This window comes from Columba livia, chromosome 1 (genome assembly GCF_036013475.1).
Source record: "Columba livia isolate bColLiv1 breed racing homer chromosome 1, bColLiv1.pat.W.v2, whole genome shotgun sequence".
Classification (NCBI taxonomy): domain Eukaryota; kingdom Metazoa; phylum Chordata; class Aves; order Columbiformes; family Columbidae; genus Columba; species Columba livia.
The window spans coordinates 128,620,783-128,639,713 of NC_088602.1; the positions used below are offsets into that span (position 1 = coordinate 128,620,783).

General features: G+C 41.2%; 1 protein-coding gene across 2 annotated transcripts in view; it reads left to right on the forward strand.

Moving 5' to 3' along the window:
• Positions 1-18,931, forward strand: part of EPHA1 (EPH receptor A1) — a 48,003-nt gene that overhangs the window by 6,176 nt on the left and 22,896 nt on the right. The window contains exons 2-4 of one of the 2 annotated variants that reach the window (XM_021292625.2): positions 4,658-4,904; positions 7,568-7,699; positions 11,620-11,687. Coding sequence is in view for 1 of the 2 variants with exons in the window: in XM_005506301.3 (XP_005506358.2) it covers positions 8,403-8,496; positions 11,620-11,687 (162 nt within the window). In the remaining variant the exon portion in view is untranslated. Of the gene's footprint in view, positions 1-4,657; positions 4,905-7,567; positions 7,700-8,171; positions 8,497-11,619; positions 11,688-18,931 lie in introns of those variants that run through there. The other variant, XM_005506301.3, reaches the window with a different exon arrangement.

Here is an 18,931-nt window from a genome sequence, read left to right on the forward strand (position 1 = left end):
TCACGTCAATGAATCCCTAGTTGCTGCTGTGAGCAAAGGCTCAGCTGCATTATTTAAAATTATCAAAGTAGTGAATATTTCAATTGCCTGCCAGATCTTCCAAAAACCAGAAGGGGAAGGTCTTAATAAAAGCACATTACTTACTAATAGAGAAGTACTTTAGAAATACATAAGAGAAGTACTTTGAGTCAAATAGTATTAAAGGATTTAAAGACAGTAAATAACTGTAATGAGCCTAGGACAAAGCTGAAGCATCAATTCCAAATCCTGTTGTGTCAAATCAAGTTTCAAAGTTCATCCTGCTGCAAGCAACGGGCTGGACTAGAGACCCTCAGAGGTCCCTTCTGAGATCAGTAGGACTCTACAGCAGAGGCTTCTAACCTGTCTTCTAGGAGATATTGTTATGCTCAAATACTTGGCAATAAAACTAAGGGACAGAAAGAAACTGAGGTTTATAATACTGATCAAAACCTTGGCAGAGGCCCTCACATATTTCTGGCAGTTGTGTGCATAGGATAGCAGAGAGGTAACTATTACCTGCTACTAGCTGTGAGAAGATAGCAGGGCTATGTCCAGAACTAGAGATGTTCCTCACAAACAGAGGCACCTTGGCAGACCCCTCTTCACTGTAAGTACATGGATGATGCCTTTGGGAAGGAGTACATGGCTGAAGCAGCAGTCTATGAGCCAGGCTAGACTCCCACCTCTTTAGTTCTGAGATACATGTGGGAAGCACAATGAGCAGTGGAGGCTTTCTGCAAAGACACTGCCTCCACCCAGTGTCCTTGCAGATGAATGGAGTGAGGAGATATCCCAGAGCCCAAGACTATTCCCCATCCTATCCCCACCAGTATTCCCACAGCCATTCACAGCACCCTCAGGCCCTCTCCTGTGCCCAGCTGTGTTGAGTGCAGGGCTTTGCTGTATAGACCTGTAGAGAGAACTCAGGGATGAGAGTAGGAAGAAAGAAGCTTCTGAGATAAGAGCAGCAACAATGTGTAAGACACCTCAGAACCATCTTCTTTTTAAATGTTACCTTTCAGTTGCCAGGACCTGTCTGAGGTCCCTTTTCCAGCCATCCCCACCCACCTTTACAAGTGACTGTTTCAGACTTGTTGACCCAGTATGCTGTATGCTGAGAGCTGGAGAGTGCTCAAGTGGAGTAAGACAGCAATATCCTTCATGTGGGGCATGAACACAGAAAAAAAAAGATAATTTCTAAATCAGCAGAATCCAGTCAGGCAATGTCCAGTTAGACAAGAGCATATTCCACGTTCAACCAAAGATCTTCCCCTGGGCATCATAACTGTTTGGTTTGGGTAGGGTCTCAATATCCCCCAGTGTATGAGTATAGTTGGGCACCTACATTCCACAAACGGTCCTGTCTTTTCTTGGGAGAAGAATGCCATCATCCCCAAATTTGCAGAGGCCTGAGATCTGGCAAACACAGGTGTCCTGAAGTTTTCCAACAAAACCAGCTAAGACATCTGTAAGAATCCATTCATGATTTACACAGACATAAAAAATCCAAAATATTAATCCTTGCAATTAATTTTGTAAAGGCTGCCCTGAGCAAGGCACTAGATGAGAACACAGATCTCATCAGTGGCTGAGCACCAGAGCTCAACCTGTAAGGCCTGTAGATCACATCAGTGCTGTGCATGTGCTCAAAAATGAAGGGAGTTTGGTGGATGATGGCAGAGACATTCCGGGTACTCAAGGTCCGGTATCTTGAATGTACGTGCTATTCAAAGAGGTACCTTCACTCAAGGAGGTAGTTCAAGGTGATATCCTGAGTGCCACCTACCAGTACCATTGATACTGGTAGGGTACTAGTGAAATCTCCTTTTCAGTGTAGAGAAACTTCCAAAAGTTTTTTTTGTTTTTGTTTTTGTGTGGGTTTTTTTTTTTTATTGTTGTTGTTATGTTATGTTTTGTTTTGTTTTTAATTTTTTCACACTGCCATGTTTTGCCAGCAATCAAGGTAAGACATTTCCTAAATATTGTTCCTATAAATAATCAATATCCTAAAATAATTAATTGCACTTGCATTAAAAATATTTCTGTACTTTTATGGTAGTCAAAATACAAAGTTTACTAAGAGGATGTGTTTCTGTTATGGGTTAGGGAAGTTGAAATTCTGTTGGAAGTCCAATTTTAAGAGCATGGAAGAAGTTTCAAGTTTCCCCTTTTCAAAGTAATGTTATCACAGCCTAATCCATTTTGGCTTCCATGGCAAGTGCATCCACCAGCCTCCATTCTTTTGGACCCTTTAAAAGCTTAGAAAACCTGCTGATAATCCTCTGTTTAACCATATAGCTTCTTTTGTTCTTTGATCTGAAGCAGCAGGAAAGCAACAAGATGAAATTAATACAACTATTTACAATAATGGAGTTGTAGTCAATGAAAAAGTATGGGAGTATAAGATTAAACCTAGGAAGCAGATTTCAGTATCATTGAGGGTGAAAATCTGTCAAAGATGGTGATTTGCTTTATTGAGAAAGGGCCCCTGTTTGCCTTATGTTTATTATTCAACATGCCAAGGGCAATAGCCATATTGATTTTACTGTGATGAAAACTATAATGCTATAGGACTTTTGCTTGCAGATATTTATAGGTAGAAGATTTACAGAAGAAGAGAGATGAGTCCTTCCTGAGATTGTTTTGTGCCATTATATGAAACTACTTATTCAGCATATAAAATCAGATAGGATCCTATATGATAAAACAAATAAAGACTACACACCTATAAACAGGCTAATGGGAAACAAATATGCTTAAATATTCTGCCCTTCCCTCCCAATAAAAAAAAAAATTCTAGACCCTAAAAGCTTTTTATTTTCTAACAAAATTGTTGTGCAGGCCTTAAGTCCCTTTAATGGCCCGCCTGGGGAAACATCTAGGAAGGTAGGACAAGAAATAAACAGGAGACCAAAGTGGAGCTGAGGAATGAGGTAAAGCTCCATGCCACCTGCTTGGTTTCAGTGGCAGTTTCACTTTGCTGTGCAATCATCTCCACATCAAAAAGCTGACTGAAGGTGCTAGTAATAATTCCAGCACTGTATCCCTAACCTAAATCTCTTGGCTCTAAAGATCCTGCCATGCTCAGTTATCTTCTAGACAAGTCCATGAAAATGTGAGAATGGGAAGCTTAATACCCACCCAGTGTATATGCTTGGCTCTACCTGTTTAAGTGCAAACATATGAGACAGTCTGGTTTTACAAATTGGCATGTAAAGATCTAAGACTGTCTGGTTCTACAGATGGATGTGTAAAGATGAGGAAAGACCAGATGGCTCAGCAGAATATGGCCCTTAGTTGCTGCTGAAAATCAGGTCTCATAAAGTCTGTGTTGTGTTTTATTGTGTTGTTGGTCTACAGTTGCTTTCAGCATTCACTTTAGTTTCCACGTTTTGATTTACTTAATGGACCAAGTTTCAAAAATCGAGTGGGAAGATGAACTGGCAATAGAGTTGACAGCAAGTTGGTAAGATCTTACCACTATCAGTGCCCTCTTTTCACCTGCAAGACAGCAAGGCATCTGTTTCAAATATCTTGTCTTGATGTCAACATTGAACACACTCAGGATGAACATAGATTGTTAATGCAGTGACCAGTAGCAACTATTTCATTTTGGCACAGGATAGCAACACTACAACACCAAGATTAAGCTACAATAGTAAGAAAAGAGGACAAGCTTATTGTGTTTATTTTGTGGAGGCAACTGTAATTCATCAAGAAGAGTATCATAAAAGTAACTGCAGATTTGAAACAGATAAAAAAGCTTTAAAATTTCTGTTAATTAAAACAAATAACAACAAAACAACGACCAACCAACCAAACGTACACACACACACACAAAGAAGCAACAAATTAAAAGATTGATTAACTCACACATTCAGCTGTCTGTAGAAAAAAAGTAAAATCACACTATCAAAGTGACTAGCGATATAGATACTTATTGCATGTTATTAATGCTAAAGATATCTTTTTCAATGTTGGTGAGGTGTTTTCACACTTAAGGATAATTAATCCAAAATGGGAAAGAAAACTAGAAAACATGAACTAATTACAAATTACAGTTATGTACTAGTCATACAGAGATGACTATTGCTATTTTTTGAGCTGTGATTAAATTACTAAAACTGTTATAATCCTATTTTTCTACAACCTAGTTGGAGAAGTCATGAGCATCTGTACTAGAAATCAAATTTGTCTGGGTCAAATTTTCTGTTTATCATACATATACTGCTTGTGTTAGTAATGCTCAAGAAGAAACTGAATCTTGCCTTTTATTTTTCTCCTTGTTTCTTCCTGAGGTCAGTAAGAAAAGTAATAAAAAAGTGAAAAATTAATGCTATCAATATAAATAAATATTTTTAAATGTGCTCAGGAAGAATGCTCTCTTAAAGAGGAGCATAAGTGTAGAACTGCACTTTTTGGATTTATAACTATAAAATGCGCTATAATATCTATTAGAAAGTAAGTTACTCTTGTGACTGAGACTTGTACAACTTGGAGCAGTTTTAGGAATGTGAATATGAATCAGATTATATTATGGCTGGGTTTGCATTGCTTTCCACTTGTCTATCCAGAATGTTGCATTTTAACATAAGTGAAACCCTGTTTGGCTTAGATTTTTTTGTTTTTGCAATAGGCCCCTCAGTCTCACATGGATTCACTGTTGACCAAAAGTGCTAACTTGGAAAGAAACAAAAGCCTGGCCATCACCAGACAAAGCTGATTGCATCACCCTTAAACTACGTGTGGTCCTGATGGGTGGGATGGGCTGCTCTCTGCTCCTGCCACAGCACTGTGAGGCAGCCAGGACATCTTGGGTTCCACAACCACTGGACCACCCCGAGTAGCAGAACTGGGATGTGAAGGCAAGAGAATTTTCTCAGGTAATTTCTGGGCAAAATCAAGGTCTTTTTCCTCATTTTCAGGATGGTACAATAATTTAATTTACTCCTGTTTTGCAAGCCCAACAAGAGCATGGCAGACCATGTGCAGGACAGCTTATCTAGAGACAAAAGGCAGAAAGCCTGCAGTTCAGCCAACAGTGGAAACACACTTTTGTCCCTAATTAGGTCTCCAGCTAGGGTAGAGAAATATCAACGAGTACATCGCTGATGAACAAGTAAGTAGAGTTTTATGCAGTTATACTGGAATTATAGTCCATATCTGTGTCCCTCCAACTCTGTTAAGCAGAGAATATATACAGGAAGCTGCCCTCCCATTTTAACTAGAGCCCAAGTAAGGAGTTGTCTACTTTCCTGGTGCTAAGAAGACACAATTGTTCATCTACTGGCGATTAACAGAATCAGAAAAAGATTAAGGTGGAAAGGGACTACTGGAGGTCTTTAGCCCAAATACCTACTCACAGCAGGGTTAACACCAAAGCTGTGTCAGGTTGCTTAGGGCCCTGTTCAGGCAAACTCTACATCTCCAAGGGTGTTACTCTCTGGATATGTGCAGAAGAGTGAGGGAGTTTCCTCTGCTGCTACTGGGAATGTAAACCTGGATCTATACCCTATTTCTATCAGCTTCATTCGTTCCCTTGCCCTTGTTATTATTCTCAGGGGAGAAAGATAACAAGCTTGACTACTTGTGCAGCCAGGTCCCTAAGCTAGAGGTGACCACTTAAGAGGAGTCACTTGTGCTCCTTTGTAGGAGTTTAAAATATCTGTTTAAAATAAAGTCTAAGTTTCTGAGTGATAAAAGTCTGTGTACGGAACTAATTTAACAGCTCAAGCCACTAGATGGTAGGAGTATATTTTCTGCAGAAAGACTGTCTGAAGTCAGTTGTTTGAAATATTCTAAGATAATTGCTGGTCGAGTAGAGTCAGAAAACTTTCCAACATGAAAAAGAAAACACTAGAATATTAAAACATGGTCATGAAGTGGAGCTTGTTGCAGAATGTCACTGGGGCCCCTGGGAGCCCTATACATCTATGCTACAATAACACCTTAGTGAAAGCCAGTTGAAGATGCACAGATGCAAGTTATCAATACCAAAGGATGCTTCAATAGTTTGGGAAGTAATATCAAGTGAGGAACTCTAGAGATTGCTTCTAGGTTCAGTTTCATTCACCATCTAGAAGGACATTTATCAGCACAATGGTGAAACTCACCACTCTTTCTAAAATGTGAGGAGGAGTGAACACAGTAAACAATTTATAAGAAACATATGAAAGAGTTCTGTCTGAACTGCAGTTCAAAAGAAACATATCCCACCTCTAGTCTTGGGAGTGCCCTTTGACTGTCCCAACAGTACATCAAGACAAGACCTGGTGCATACCATTCCTCCTCTTCTCCCTCACCACAAGCCCACATATCTGTAGGAGGAAAGCCCAGGTGTGTTGTGTAGTGATATTTTCCAGCCAGACACCTAATCTCAGCGATACATGAAACAGAATACTAGGAAATTGAAGGAAAATATGCCCTGTGATTCAGAAATACCCAGAGGGACTAGAAACACAAGATGAGGTTCAACCCAAAGACATGTTGAGAGTGAGTTTAAAAGATGCAGTTATCTTCTTACCACCAAAAAGCATGCCAGAGATCGGACACTCACTGAGAAGCCATGACAGTGAACAGGTTATGGAGATGTAAAGCATAGAATCATAGAATATAATTGTAAAGAGAAATATTTTTTTGAAATCAAGATATTTCAGATTTTTAAGGCTTTTTTGTTTTGTTTTGTTTTTGTTTGTTTGTTTGTTTGTTTGTTTTTTAACACTAGACACCCAGGGAATTAATTTTGTCCAACAGTTTAAAAAGACAAAATCCAGCCTTGTGATGCACAAGCAAAAGGATCCTGTCAATCCTATTTATACAACTCAGCAGAGCTGTATGAATAATTCACATGTAGTACTCCATTGTACTGGGAGCAGCCTTTGTGTAAATTTCTCCTTTTCCCCTTTTGGATCTGCACTTCCGTGCAGAGAACACATGGCAAAGCACTGCAACAGGGCTTTTACAGATACTAGAAAAGTTCCAGGCATTTGGGCTTCTACTTTTTTATGCTTCCACTTGTTTATAGATTTGCTGCAGATCTTGATCTTGCTGTAACATTAGATCATATTTTGTTTGACTACCACTGTACTCATTCTGACTGGGAGCTACAGTAGGTGAACTCCAATCTACAAAATAACAAGGAGTTACACATGATTTCTGACCACCATCATCTGGAATACCCAAATTTCTAACCCACATCAGCCAACACTAACAAGGGGGAGAAAATATTTTTCAGACTTTCTCTTCCAACAAGCCTTAGTAGACCTGTTCCTGCCTATTCCAAATAGCTTAGATCAAATGTCCTGAGTATATGCCTACTAATGAAACAGAGACAGAGCATCCCCAGCTTCTTCACCCCAGAGCTTTGGTACTTCTGTGATGGTACATATGCAAACTCAGGTAGCCCTGAGAAATTGAATGTAAGGCTGCAACATTGTTTGTTTGTGTGTTTTTTTTTTTTTCCTTAGAAAATATATGAGCTCCTGAGGTGGCCTAGAGCTTTATTCTCCAGTTGCAAATGGTTCTTTCCCATTTCATGTCTATGCAGGCCTTGCCTATGCTGTCCCATCACAAAGGAGAAGTTAGCCATCTGCCCCACTGCTACATCAATGACTGAAGAAGGCACAGTTCTGTACAAATGAGGACTGAAATGGATACATTCCAGTACTGCTAAGTCAAGGTACGGGATGTAGACAAGGAAACCTTATACTGGTGCTGCAGTGGAAGTCGTTCAAATATGGGGACATGCTATCACAGCCTGGGTAACAAAACGGGCTGCTGCTACTGCCTACAGATGGATTTCCTAAATATCTACTGTGAGGACGGCTCAGGGGTTTTAGCCGCATTCTCACAGAGAGTAGTGGACCGAGCAGTCTCTAACTCAGTATCTGGGCTGTTTTCATCTCTCAAAGTTACAAGTGCGCCTCGGGGGGATGGGCAGGGGGCAGAGTCAGGGGCCAACCCTAGCCAGGGGTCCAGCTGAGCGCGCCCGGAAAGCCGCCTGGGGACGCCGGAGCAAGAGCGGGGACGGTGGCGAGGGCTGCCCAGGAGGTGGCAATCGGGAGCCTCTTACGAGATTGGAGCAAAGGTGGAGGGAGGCTCCCAGGAAAAAGGTGACTGCCTTTAAGGTGGATTTATTTGCCTGCCAGATGGGAAGTCTGTGACCAGCCCCTTTAAAACAGGTAAAGGCAGTAAGGCTTCTCCACCCACTCGCCTTGATCTTTCATCATAACTGTGGGCCAGGCAGGGAGGTTGTGCAATGTGTGCGCTCCAGTCAGGAGGCTGCGGGAGAGGTTCATGCACTGCCAGAAGGAGCCAAGGCTCGGAGGCCTGAGCCAGGAAAGCAGGCAGGGACTGGGAGCCAGCCCCCCTCTCCAACCACCATGGAGCTGAGGACCTGGAGCAGCAGGATTGAGCTCTCCCTCAGGCTCCTTCTCTTTTGGACTCTCTTTCCTCCCGAGGTGCCTGGGAAAGAAGGTAAGCGTGGGACCCACTGGTCCCTCTGCCTGGAGGGTTGGACTTGGGCAGTCAGGCAGAGAGGGACCTCTCTAGGGGGCAGGGAAGAAGGCCTGGCACACATGCCTCAGGGACACCACAGGCTGCCCAGAGGCAGCTGGAGAGTGAATGGGGGTGTCTGGGGAGCACAGGTGGGTCTGGGGGAATGAAGCAAATCCCTTCCAGAGTCTTGGTGGCTTAGTGAATTGAGCCCGGGTATATTTTTCTCCTCCCTCTCCACCCCCTCCCAGCTGAAGAACAAATGCCTCAGCATATCCAGTAATCAAAGAGAATTCTGCCCCTGTTTGCCTTAAACACAAGAGTTGCAGATAACAAATTTAAACACAAACCCAGAAAGTTTCTCCCCCTGCCCCCACCAACATTCCCGCACTTTCCTCAGGAAGCCCTCTTGGGAGTTAACCCCTGTGAGCAAGAGGACAGTAATTTTTTTCAGAGGCTTGGAAGGTGAGACTGTCTCTTTCACCTACCCCAGTGCTGGAAAGCAGACCTGGGTTTTACAGTTTCTTCTTCCACCTCTTAAGTCTCCCTTGCTTCCCTTCTCTGTTCCACTTAGTTGCTTTTGTTACATGTATTGATCTTTTTTCTTCCATCTTGGCCATTGCACGGTGCTTATGAAACATCTGGGGAATGGGAATTTTTAATAGAGAAGTGAGGAAGAGTAAATCTCTGTTCTGTTCCCCACCTCCTCCTGCAGTTAATTCCTGCCAGAGACTTCTAGTCTCTGTTTTGCACAGTGAGAGGTGTTGTGGCATTTCCATCCCAAGCAAAGTCCTCTTCTTTGCTGTTCCATGCTCTTGATTGAGAGGACTTAGTCATAACTGGCAGTTCAGCTATTGGCTCATCTCAGACTCTGTGAGTGCTGAGTGCTCTTTTAAAGGGTTCTTGACAGCACATTTGTATGAAGCTACATGGATGCAGCTAGCAACCATTGTGGAGAAGGCTAGCCTAAGTGAGAAGTAAAATAAGGTAGGAGCATGCAGGTTATGTTTCCATAAGTGTGTGACCAGTAGTTGGCAGTAAGAGTCAGGGACTTCTCTGCCAGCTTCTCCCCTATCTCAACCATCTCATTTGGGCTATGTCTGTGATCCACTCTTCTTTAACCTGTCTGTCTGGGAACAGCTCATTTCCCCACCAACCCTTCTTATCTGAAGTCTTTCTTCTTTTGGGGGAGACCTCTTCTCACGTGGCTTGACAGCCACATGAGATTCCTAGCAATGAGGCTGTGGATGAAAGAGCTAGTACCCCTGAGTACTCATACACTCTATGCTCTTGTAGTGGTACTGACTCATTCTTCCTTTCCTTGGAGAATCCCTGTTGCAGGTTTCTCTTTGAGAGGTACTTCTTGAGAATGGACTTCACCCCCTCCAGTGGGCACTTGGCAGCTGAATGAGCTGCTGCTGGTGGTACAGCAGCATGGCACAGGGGCTCTGCAAGGTTCCTGGCCCAGCTGCTTCTAATTCCTTTTCCCTTGCTCTGCTAGAACCTGCCATGCAGCTCCTCTCACTTCGACATCACCGCTTCAGGCCTGAAGTGTGTGGGATAGATATTATCTGGGTGACAATTCTGGAAGGACAGGCTACCTCACCCTGTGAGTTTTTGGAGCAAACAACACAAGAATAGTATCTCAAATAGAGTGACTGAGAGCAGAAGGGAAGAGAGTGAGGAACCTTGTCTGGACAGAGAGTCTGTGGCTAGGAAGGTTTTGCCATATGATCATGCAATGTGGACGCTGCAAAGTTGCAAAACCTGGATTCCTGCTTTTCCCTTCTCCCAATCCTGAAAGGTGGTTTCAGAGGTGAGAACAGCAGCGCAATCCCTCTTATCTCTGATTCTGGGCCCACAGCCTGCTTCCTCATTCCACAGGACTGTTGCTGATCTGCACTCTATTACTTATAGTTGGCAGACAGTATTTGTAAAGCAGTCAGATGAGGGGGAGGAAATCTGGTTATTTAAATGCCATTTAAATATTTCCCCCCTCCTACCTTTCACCCCCAAATTATTTTCTGAGATGTTATAAACAACCCCTTTGAATACATGCACAGGAATTTAAAAGGCAATCCAAGGAATTTTTCCTTTGCCCTATGTTTCCAAGCTGGGTCTGTCATAGATGCATCAAAACCAGTAGTCTGTTCTGGCTGCACTGGCAGAGCCAAAGGCAGGCACAAAGCTGCACATCCAGCAATACCACTTACTCCAGCTCCTCTCTCTTCTCCCTATTTGCCTACAAAGTGATACATTTTTACTTCCCGACAGATCAAGACTTGAGGGCAAACTCTGGTCACATTTTCAAATTTATTTGAGGACTAAAAATGAACATACCACTGAATTTCTCCTTTGTCTTATAATTATAGGAGCCAAGGCTTGACACAGCCATGCAAGGCAATTCTGCAAGAGATGCCAATGCTATGCCCAGGAACCATTCTTCTTTTGCTGCCATGGCTAAAACAGTCATGGGAGGGAGAGAGTGAAATGATTTCTAGGCCACCATCAGATGGTGGGCAGCCTGGGTCAGAGGTAGAGGGCTCAGCAGCTCGATCAACTGATGCATCTCATGGCTTCTGGGACTCTCACAGTGGAAAGTTCCTTCTACAACTTCATGCTGCCTCCGTACTTTCCTACTGCGCTTCAAGCACTAAATAGTACCTCTAGGGGACACTGATTGATCTTTTGTGTTTGTAACTTATTAGATTACCTACCTCTTCATCCATTTTGTCTGCTGTCTTTCTATTCCAAGGAAAGATACATTCAGCTGCTAATGCTGAGTTCCCATTTCAACAGGCTACAGCTTCCTCCTCCCATTTTAGGAAGCAGAAAAATTCATCGGGGTTGCATGGTTTGGATGTGTATGGATATTACTTGAGAGGAGTATAATATATCAGGAAAACCTTTTAACTCCCGACTAGCTGCACTGTCTTGTATCTTCCCATTCATTTTTTTTAAAGTAAAAGGTCACAAAGGATGTAGGAAGTGCAGGCTTTCTCTTCTGTGACAAAATGAGGATGAAGCCATTTCACAGGCCATATGAGTTAGGTCACTGACTTTTTTTTTTTTTTTTTTTTTTCTTTCCCTTTTTCTGGTTTCCAGTGGATCTACTCGACACAAGCACTGCACAGGGTGAACTGGGCTGGCTTCCAGACCCTCCAGAAGTAGGGGTGAGTACACACATTCAAGGAAGTGGAGCCACTGGGAGTACTGAATTATGGGAAAGCATAATCCAAGTTGAAATTTCACCTTGCTTCCCAAACTCAGGCTTCTGCAACTCCACCTTCTGCTGGACATTGTATGCTTTTATAAGTTGCTCTGCCTTGCAGCCCCTTCACCTCTGCAGCCTCACCCCCTAGCCAGCTGTTTGAGGACTGATGCCTCATTGACATCCAGTAGCTCTTCTGATGCCCATTGACTTACAGTAGCTCTTAGTGATTAATTGTGTCATTGAAATACATTGTTTCCATGAAGTAATAAAACTTAATGGAGGAAAAGAACCTAATCCTCACCCAGTTTTTCATTCTAACATGTTGTGAACACATCTTATGTCTCCTTTTCCAGGCAAGCAGCCATGATGGAAGTATTTCTGTCTCCAAGTCTCTCAAGAATTTAGAATCTTTGTTTAAGGTTGTTCTATTTTCCTCTTGAGTACTAAGCTGAATGATTCAGATACACATTTTTAAACTCAGCAGCTAACTGAAGAAATAACTGTTAACTCAGGGGGTGGCAGTCTGGCCTGCTGAGTGGGCTGTAAGGTTCTAAGACTTTACACCCAGCCCTAGTGCTGTTTTTGGCCCACACAGCTGAAAATGGGAGAGGCATTTCCCTTTGTTTCATTACTGTAAAATTGAGTTGATGGAAGTACTTCAAAATCTACTCCTGAAACCACTGCAAAATTGGACCAAAAAAGACAGCGGAGCTCTTGGCTATTTTTGTACAAGTAGAGTAATTTGTATGAAGTACAGTTGAGCAGGCCCTTTAGTGTCACAAAGATGGTTTCCTTTGTAACAGCAAAACTGGGAAGTGGTAGAAGGAAGGCACAAAGAAAAAGGAATTCAGGGACTATACTACAGTGATTGAAAGGACATATGTTAATACACAGTTCCAGTTCCTCATCCATGCTCTTATCTTTCTAGCAAGCCCCAAGCTTTCCTATGGAGAAAGTGGCTTTACCCTTGCTGCTTATGAAGTAGACCTGGGCTCAGCCTGTTCCTGATTAATTTTCTTAACTTTCCTCTGTAATGTGGTGTGGCTGGTTTAAATCCACCCCAGTCTCATCCTCCTCCTCCTGATGGTCTTTTTTGGTGAACCAGAACCAGACAGTGAGGTTCTCCTGTGCTGGCATAACTGCCTTTGTGTCATTAGTACAGATGTTTATTATTCCCTACTCAAAACAGGTGCCCTAGTGAGACATATATGTAGATCATGGGTTTTTTTCATTGTTCCCTTTGTTTTCTGTGTGGTAATTTTAACTCCACACTAGGCACTAGGTATATTCAAGATGAAGTCTGCCTCTTGGAGAGATTGGAAAAAAACCCTGAAAAGTGCATTCTAAAAATAATCTGACAGAAGACAAAAAACCTTTGTTACAGAACATCTGATTTTTGCACAGTAGGTTAACTGCAGTGCTACATGTTGGCATACCCTTCTGCTTGAGCTACGTCTGCTTTTAAAATATGTATATTTAAAATGTAGTTGTAACTGGGAGTTGTAGAAAATGCTGGAAAACATGGCCTGAGAGTAGATCAGGATACTGATGACTGATAAAATATCAGAGGATGAAAAATGGATTCATTGACTTCTGATGAGCAACTCTTTTGCAGGGATTTGTCTAATGATGTCATTTCCCAATAACTGTTAGGTGGAAGGCTGACAAATTGCCATGAGCAAAAAGGGAACAATGGGCAATTCTCTTCGAATCAGAACTTTGAGCAACTGTTTCTGAAACAATTCTTCCAAAATGAAGACTTAAATAGGTTTGAAAGAGAACTGAGATTAATTCAGAACACCTTTTGAGACACAAGAGCTAAGATTAATACTGAATAGTCTGACTAGCTTGATTAGTAACAGGCTGGAAACATCTGAGGAGTATTCCATACAGAGTTGAAGGATATATTTCATGTAACACTGCTTCTTGTACCTAACCTCAGATGCCAGAGATCTCCCATCTATGAACTGGATTTGTGTCAATATGCTTATCACACAGAGGAGGAATTTGCTATGAGGAATTTTCATGCTTTATATGGACAAGGTCTCCAAAGCATAGCCAGAGGAGGTTGGATAATTCTGTGGAGGCAGAATTACACCTTTGTTTTCTCCTCACTTTTAGCCAGTGACACTGGATGAAATGGCTTGCCCTATGAGATTGTTTCATGGTCAGACTTGGTCTGTATCCAGTAGAGGCAATGATTCTGTTAAGACATGCTCAGCCTAAGAACACTGAACTGATACCAGTCGGTTTTGGACAGCATGGGTAATTTTTTCTGTACTTCTAGAGTACATTAACTGGCAGTGAAATCTTGCATAAGCTTAAAGGTTGTCTTTAAGTGAAAGTGTCTGTACTTCATGTAAAGTGTCTGTAGAAGTTTGCTTGCTACAAGGTATGTACTAGCTTTTGCTTTTAGTAGCTGTTTAGAAAGGGTTTCATTCTTTTAAGGCTGCTACTGGAAACTAGGCCCTTAAAAAGGCAAACTGTAGATCCTATTATGTAATCACTTTCTTATCTACCTTACTGCCCCCACCCACCCATCATTTAACAGATTTCAAATTTTGAGACAGCAATACCAGTTGGACATGGGAAGGTGTATTACAGTACTAGTGGTAGATTCCCATCTTTTAAATTATATCAGAGAGCTAGTGATGATCACTTAGAAGGTGTCAGGAGTCCAAAACTCACTTGCTTTGACATTTCTTTAAGGCTCCTCTTGCTGCACAAACAGCCTGGCTACTGATTTCAAAAATTGCTGAAACTGTCCTAAAAGAACTTTCTAAATCCTACCTTGAACAAATTCAGTTACTGGGCATAATAGCATTGCTTCTTGGCAGCTTGTAAAATAAAATAATAAAAAGTTATTTATCTCTGTTTTGCTTTTAGGTGTGATTGCATCATCTTTGAACAGATGGTGATGACGAGTCATGTTATCCTCTTGCATTTTACTTTTAATAGACAAGGCCATAAGCAACCCAACTGGGCTTTGAAGTTAGCCTTGCTGTGAGCAGGGGATTGGAGTAAAGACCCAAAGGTCCCTTCCCACTTAAATATTTCTGTGTTCACATGATAGTTTTGCATTCTTCGTTCACTAGCATTCTGAGCTTGAATTTGTAGCCCAGGCACAAAAGGTCCTTCCAGTTTTACCCTATTTAATGTTTTGAACTCTGTAATATCTATTCCTATTGATTTTCTGTATCAGTTTCTGTACGTATTGGGCAACACAATGTTTGTCTTTAATTGTTACGATTATTTCACCCCCAGCTTGTGGGCCTATCTTGAAATTTTCCTTTGGTCCACTATTTCCAAATTCCTTTTTATGTGTATGTGAATAGTATTTACATAATCCAGTCAAGGTTTCATGACTGTATATGACTACTTAAGTTCCTAGCCATTTGTGCTGTAGCATACTGCATACTGGGCCTCTCAAAATGACTTTTTGTCTCAATGCAGCTGAACAGATTGTAAATTAAATACACTTTATTCTTTTTAGCCAATATTTTTTCTTCGGAGGCATGCTTTCACCAGTTCAACATCTGTCTCTGCCTGTAAAAGAGTCCTTTTTCATAGTAGTTTTGTTTTTAAATTGGATATATATTATTTCAGAAATGACATAAGCTCTGCTGCTGCCACTAATTGCCAAAATGTGTTGTATTTATTAGAAATTAAAGGTTCAGCAATGCTCAGTTCTGAACTGGTAAGCTCGCTTATGGAGCTTGTCTTTCCTCAATTATATTCTCATATGGATCATAGTAGTATTAAAGCTTCCAGATTATTCTTTTTAGTCTCATTTCTAGGCTGCCATTATTCTCATTCTCTTATGCATGGACATATTTTTTTTTCCTGCCTATTCCATATTTGTGCTTGCTTCCACATATACTTCAAAGTGTTGCTATCAGTTTCAAACTTTCTACCAGGTCTCCCAGGGTGCATGGCACCTGTTTTGCTCAACTCTTCCAAAGTCTACCTTCACACAGGACTAAGGATGTACATTTAATTTCAGTGACCTAATGTATTCCAGAGGTTATTCATAAATAGCCACTAACTGCAACTATTGTGGCTCAAAAAACACTTGAAAAACTTTGGAAACTATATAATTCTTGCACAGTTCTGCACCCCATGTTTCACAGGAGGTCTGATTATGAACATAGTATCTGCCAAAGCTATGTGAATGCAATTTGAGTAAAACAGTGTTCAGATTTTTTTTTTTTTTTATGCTGTTATCTTCCTATCAAATCCCAGACAAATTACAAATTCTACACTGCTCAGTTATTTTGTTTAGGTAATAGACTAGATCAAGTACCTGTGACCTGTCAACAACTTTTATATCACTGACCACATGGTATTGTGTACGTGCCTTCAGGTTCTAGCAAGGTGAGGTTTTGTTCCACCGGACTAAGTGGTCCTACATGTTAGTAACAGCTGATGTCTGTTTTCCATTTCTATCACTTCTGCTCAGACAGATAGGCTTGGTCATTAAGGGAATAGTGTTGTGGGCCACACAGCCCTCAAACTGCAAGTGATTCCAGCACAGCACTCCTATTTCATTAAACCTGGGCAGTTCACCTAATCAGACTTGTTGATATCTTACTCAGATAGTCTTAAGGTGGGATGAGTCACAGCCAGTCAGCTTTTTGTAGCATCTGAAGATGGTGTGAAAAATAACTGTCAGAAATATTATTATGTGCATCTCTTTCCACAGCTGTTGACAATCCATGTCCTTAATAAGATCTAACTCAAAACAGATGTCATCACTTCTGAACCTGGAATAGAGTAGCAGCTTCTCTCAGTATCAGTCATAGGGGGTTAGATCTTCCAAGTGAACAAGATCTGCATAGAAATGAGGGACAAATGCTTAGTAAAGTCAACAACTAACTGGAAATGGGAACAGCTCTGGCTTTGGGGTCATATCCTGATGCCCTGCTGCTGTTGATGTGTAGACTGGTGGAGATATTTGATGATATTCTCTTAGGTGAAAATTAGTTACTTTGTGGATTTGGGATAGAAGGAAAAAAAATGTTATACATAATCAAGACATATTTTACCCAGAGGAGTAGGAAGGAGAGTGAAAAAAAAGGTGAGACAGAGGAAGCAAAGTGTAAATTAATAGCTGTACTGTAAGCCAGCTTGCATGAGCCACCAACCAGGTAGCCTAGCATGAAGTCACTGCCACAGCCTCAAGTAGCAATCTCTGCTAGTGTACTCAGTGTTGCGACCTGAAGGGCAGAAAAGACCCATGTTCTGAGCCAAAGCAAAGGTGCTGTACAACCATGACATTTATCACCATGGCTGCTCAGGCATTACAGTGATGACAGCACTGTTGCCTAGCAACTTCAGGGGCTGATTCATACTTTTATACCTGTTGAATGAGAGTGGAAAAGGTTCACTGAACTTCTTCACTTCAGCACAAAAGCACCACAAGTCAGTTGGAGCTTTGAGATGAGTCCGCCTATAGCATGGTCCTTCAAGAAGACTAACAGGCTATTTAAAATAGGAAACAAACCAACTTTTATTATAATACCAAACAAAATACTGGTGAGTTTGCAGACAGCCAGGTTAGAAAGGAAAGGCTTTATACTTTTTGTTCCCTGTTGTCTCCTTGTTAGATGGACCTATGCTTAAAAGGGTGATTCTCACCATCTCAGAGGCAGAGTTGCAGAAAAATATGCTTATTCCCTCTGATTTCTTGGAATGTTACTTCCATTGCTTTGAAGGCCTAGTTCCTGGCTTCTCTATGCTTGACCTGGAGCCTGCCACTGTGCCTTTCATACTGTCATCTCCTGGATATTCTTTTCTCCAGGCAGGTTTGATCATCTCAAAGAAAAGGCACAATTACCCTGTCCCTGTGTGGGATTCCACCTGATCCATCTTTAAAAAAAAGCTATACAAACAGAGCCAGTATTGCCCATTGCCATCAGACTCATTTCCCAGGTTCTCTCTAAATACTGGAAGTATGCTTGACACATAATACAAAACCATAGCTCACACCATACAAAACCATACCTTACACCATACAAAGCCCTTTGCCTTGGAAAAAAAGTCACTTCCATTTACAATAGTTCCATGAAGATATTCAAACTGTTTCAGTATGTTTCCATATTATACCTTATGGCAGATCCTAGGAAGAGTAGATCATGGATGGAGAAATCACAAGTTGTCAGAGATAGGCTCCTTGACACAGACCTAAACTAGAGAAGGCTCATTTACAGAAAAAGCAGAGTAAGCCTTCCTCAGGCTTCAGAGCTTCAATCTGTGTAATCAATCTAGAGTTGATCAAGGCAGATATTAAAAGGCATGTACCTTATATTATCTTTGGATTTTTACTCACATGGTAGACCAAGCCAATACTGTTTACTACAAATATCTACTGGTGCCATTCTAGATTGACATTCAGATTATTCTGAACTGCATTTATAAAGACAGCTCATCTCCATCACTGCTTTCCTTATATTGAATCCAACTTAGCAATGAGAGGAAAGCTGTCTTCCTTTTCCCTAAACCTGCAATGTTCTGAGGTTATTGAGATAGCACTTTTGCTTCAGGGTTGCTGTTCACTTAACACTAATTGCTGTGCTGCAATTATTTTATTCTGTATTATAACACCAGAGCAATACTTTCAAAACCAAATCTCTGGAGCTAACTGCCTGTGTTAATACATAGGTTTCTGAGAAGTACAGAACACGATTTTGTTCCCAAATCCAATTGCTACATGCTTAGACTCTTCAGAAAGTCAGGTTACTAATTTATGACCCGGTCTGAATGCATTGACTTTTGTTTTCTTAGTAGCTTTTCAAGAATTCTAAAAGGTTTTATAACTTTAAAGGATAGTTTAAAGACAGTTTAAACTTAAACCTTAAAAAGAACTTAAATGTAAAGGGGTTTAAAAGGAGTTCTGAAGAATATAAAGACTTTGAGAACTCTTTAACTTGCTTGGAGCAGGGAATTGGACTAGATGATTTCCAAGGGTCCTTTCCAACCTAAGGCTTGCTATGATTCTGAATCTCATGAGAAAGTTTTCTGTAGCATCATAAAACCAGTTCACTCATTGCTAAAATGAGGAAGTCTGACTCATACTGTGCCCCATTTCTAGAAGAATGTTTCCCATCCTATGGCCAAACTGATGACTTGAGTAAGGAAACAGTGTCTGGAACAAAATGGGTAGAAAGTTATATTATCAAAGGATGTTGGTTCAATATCATAGGC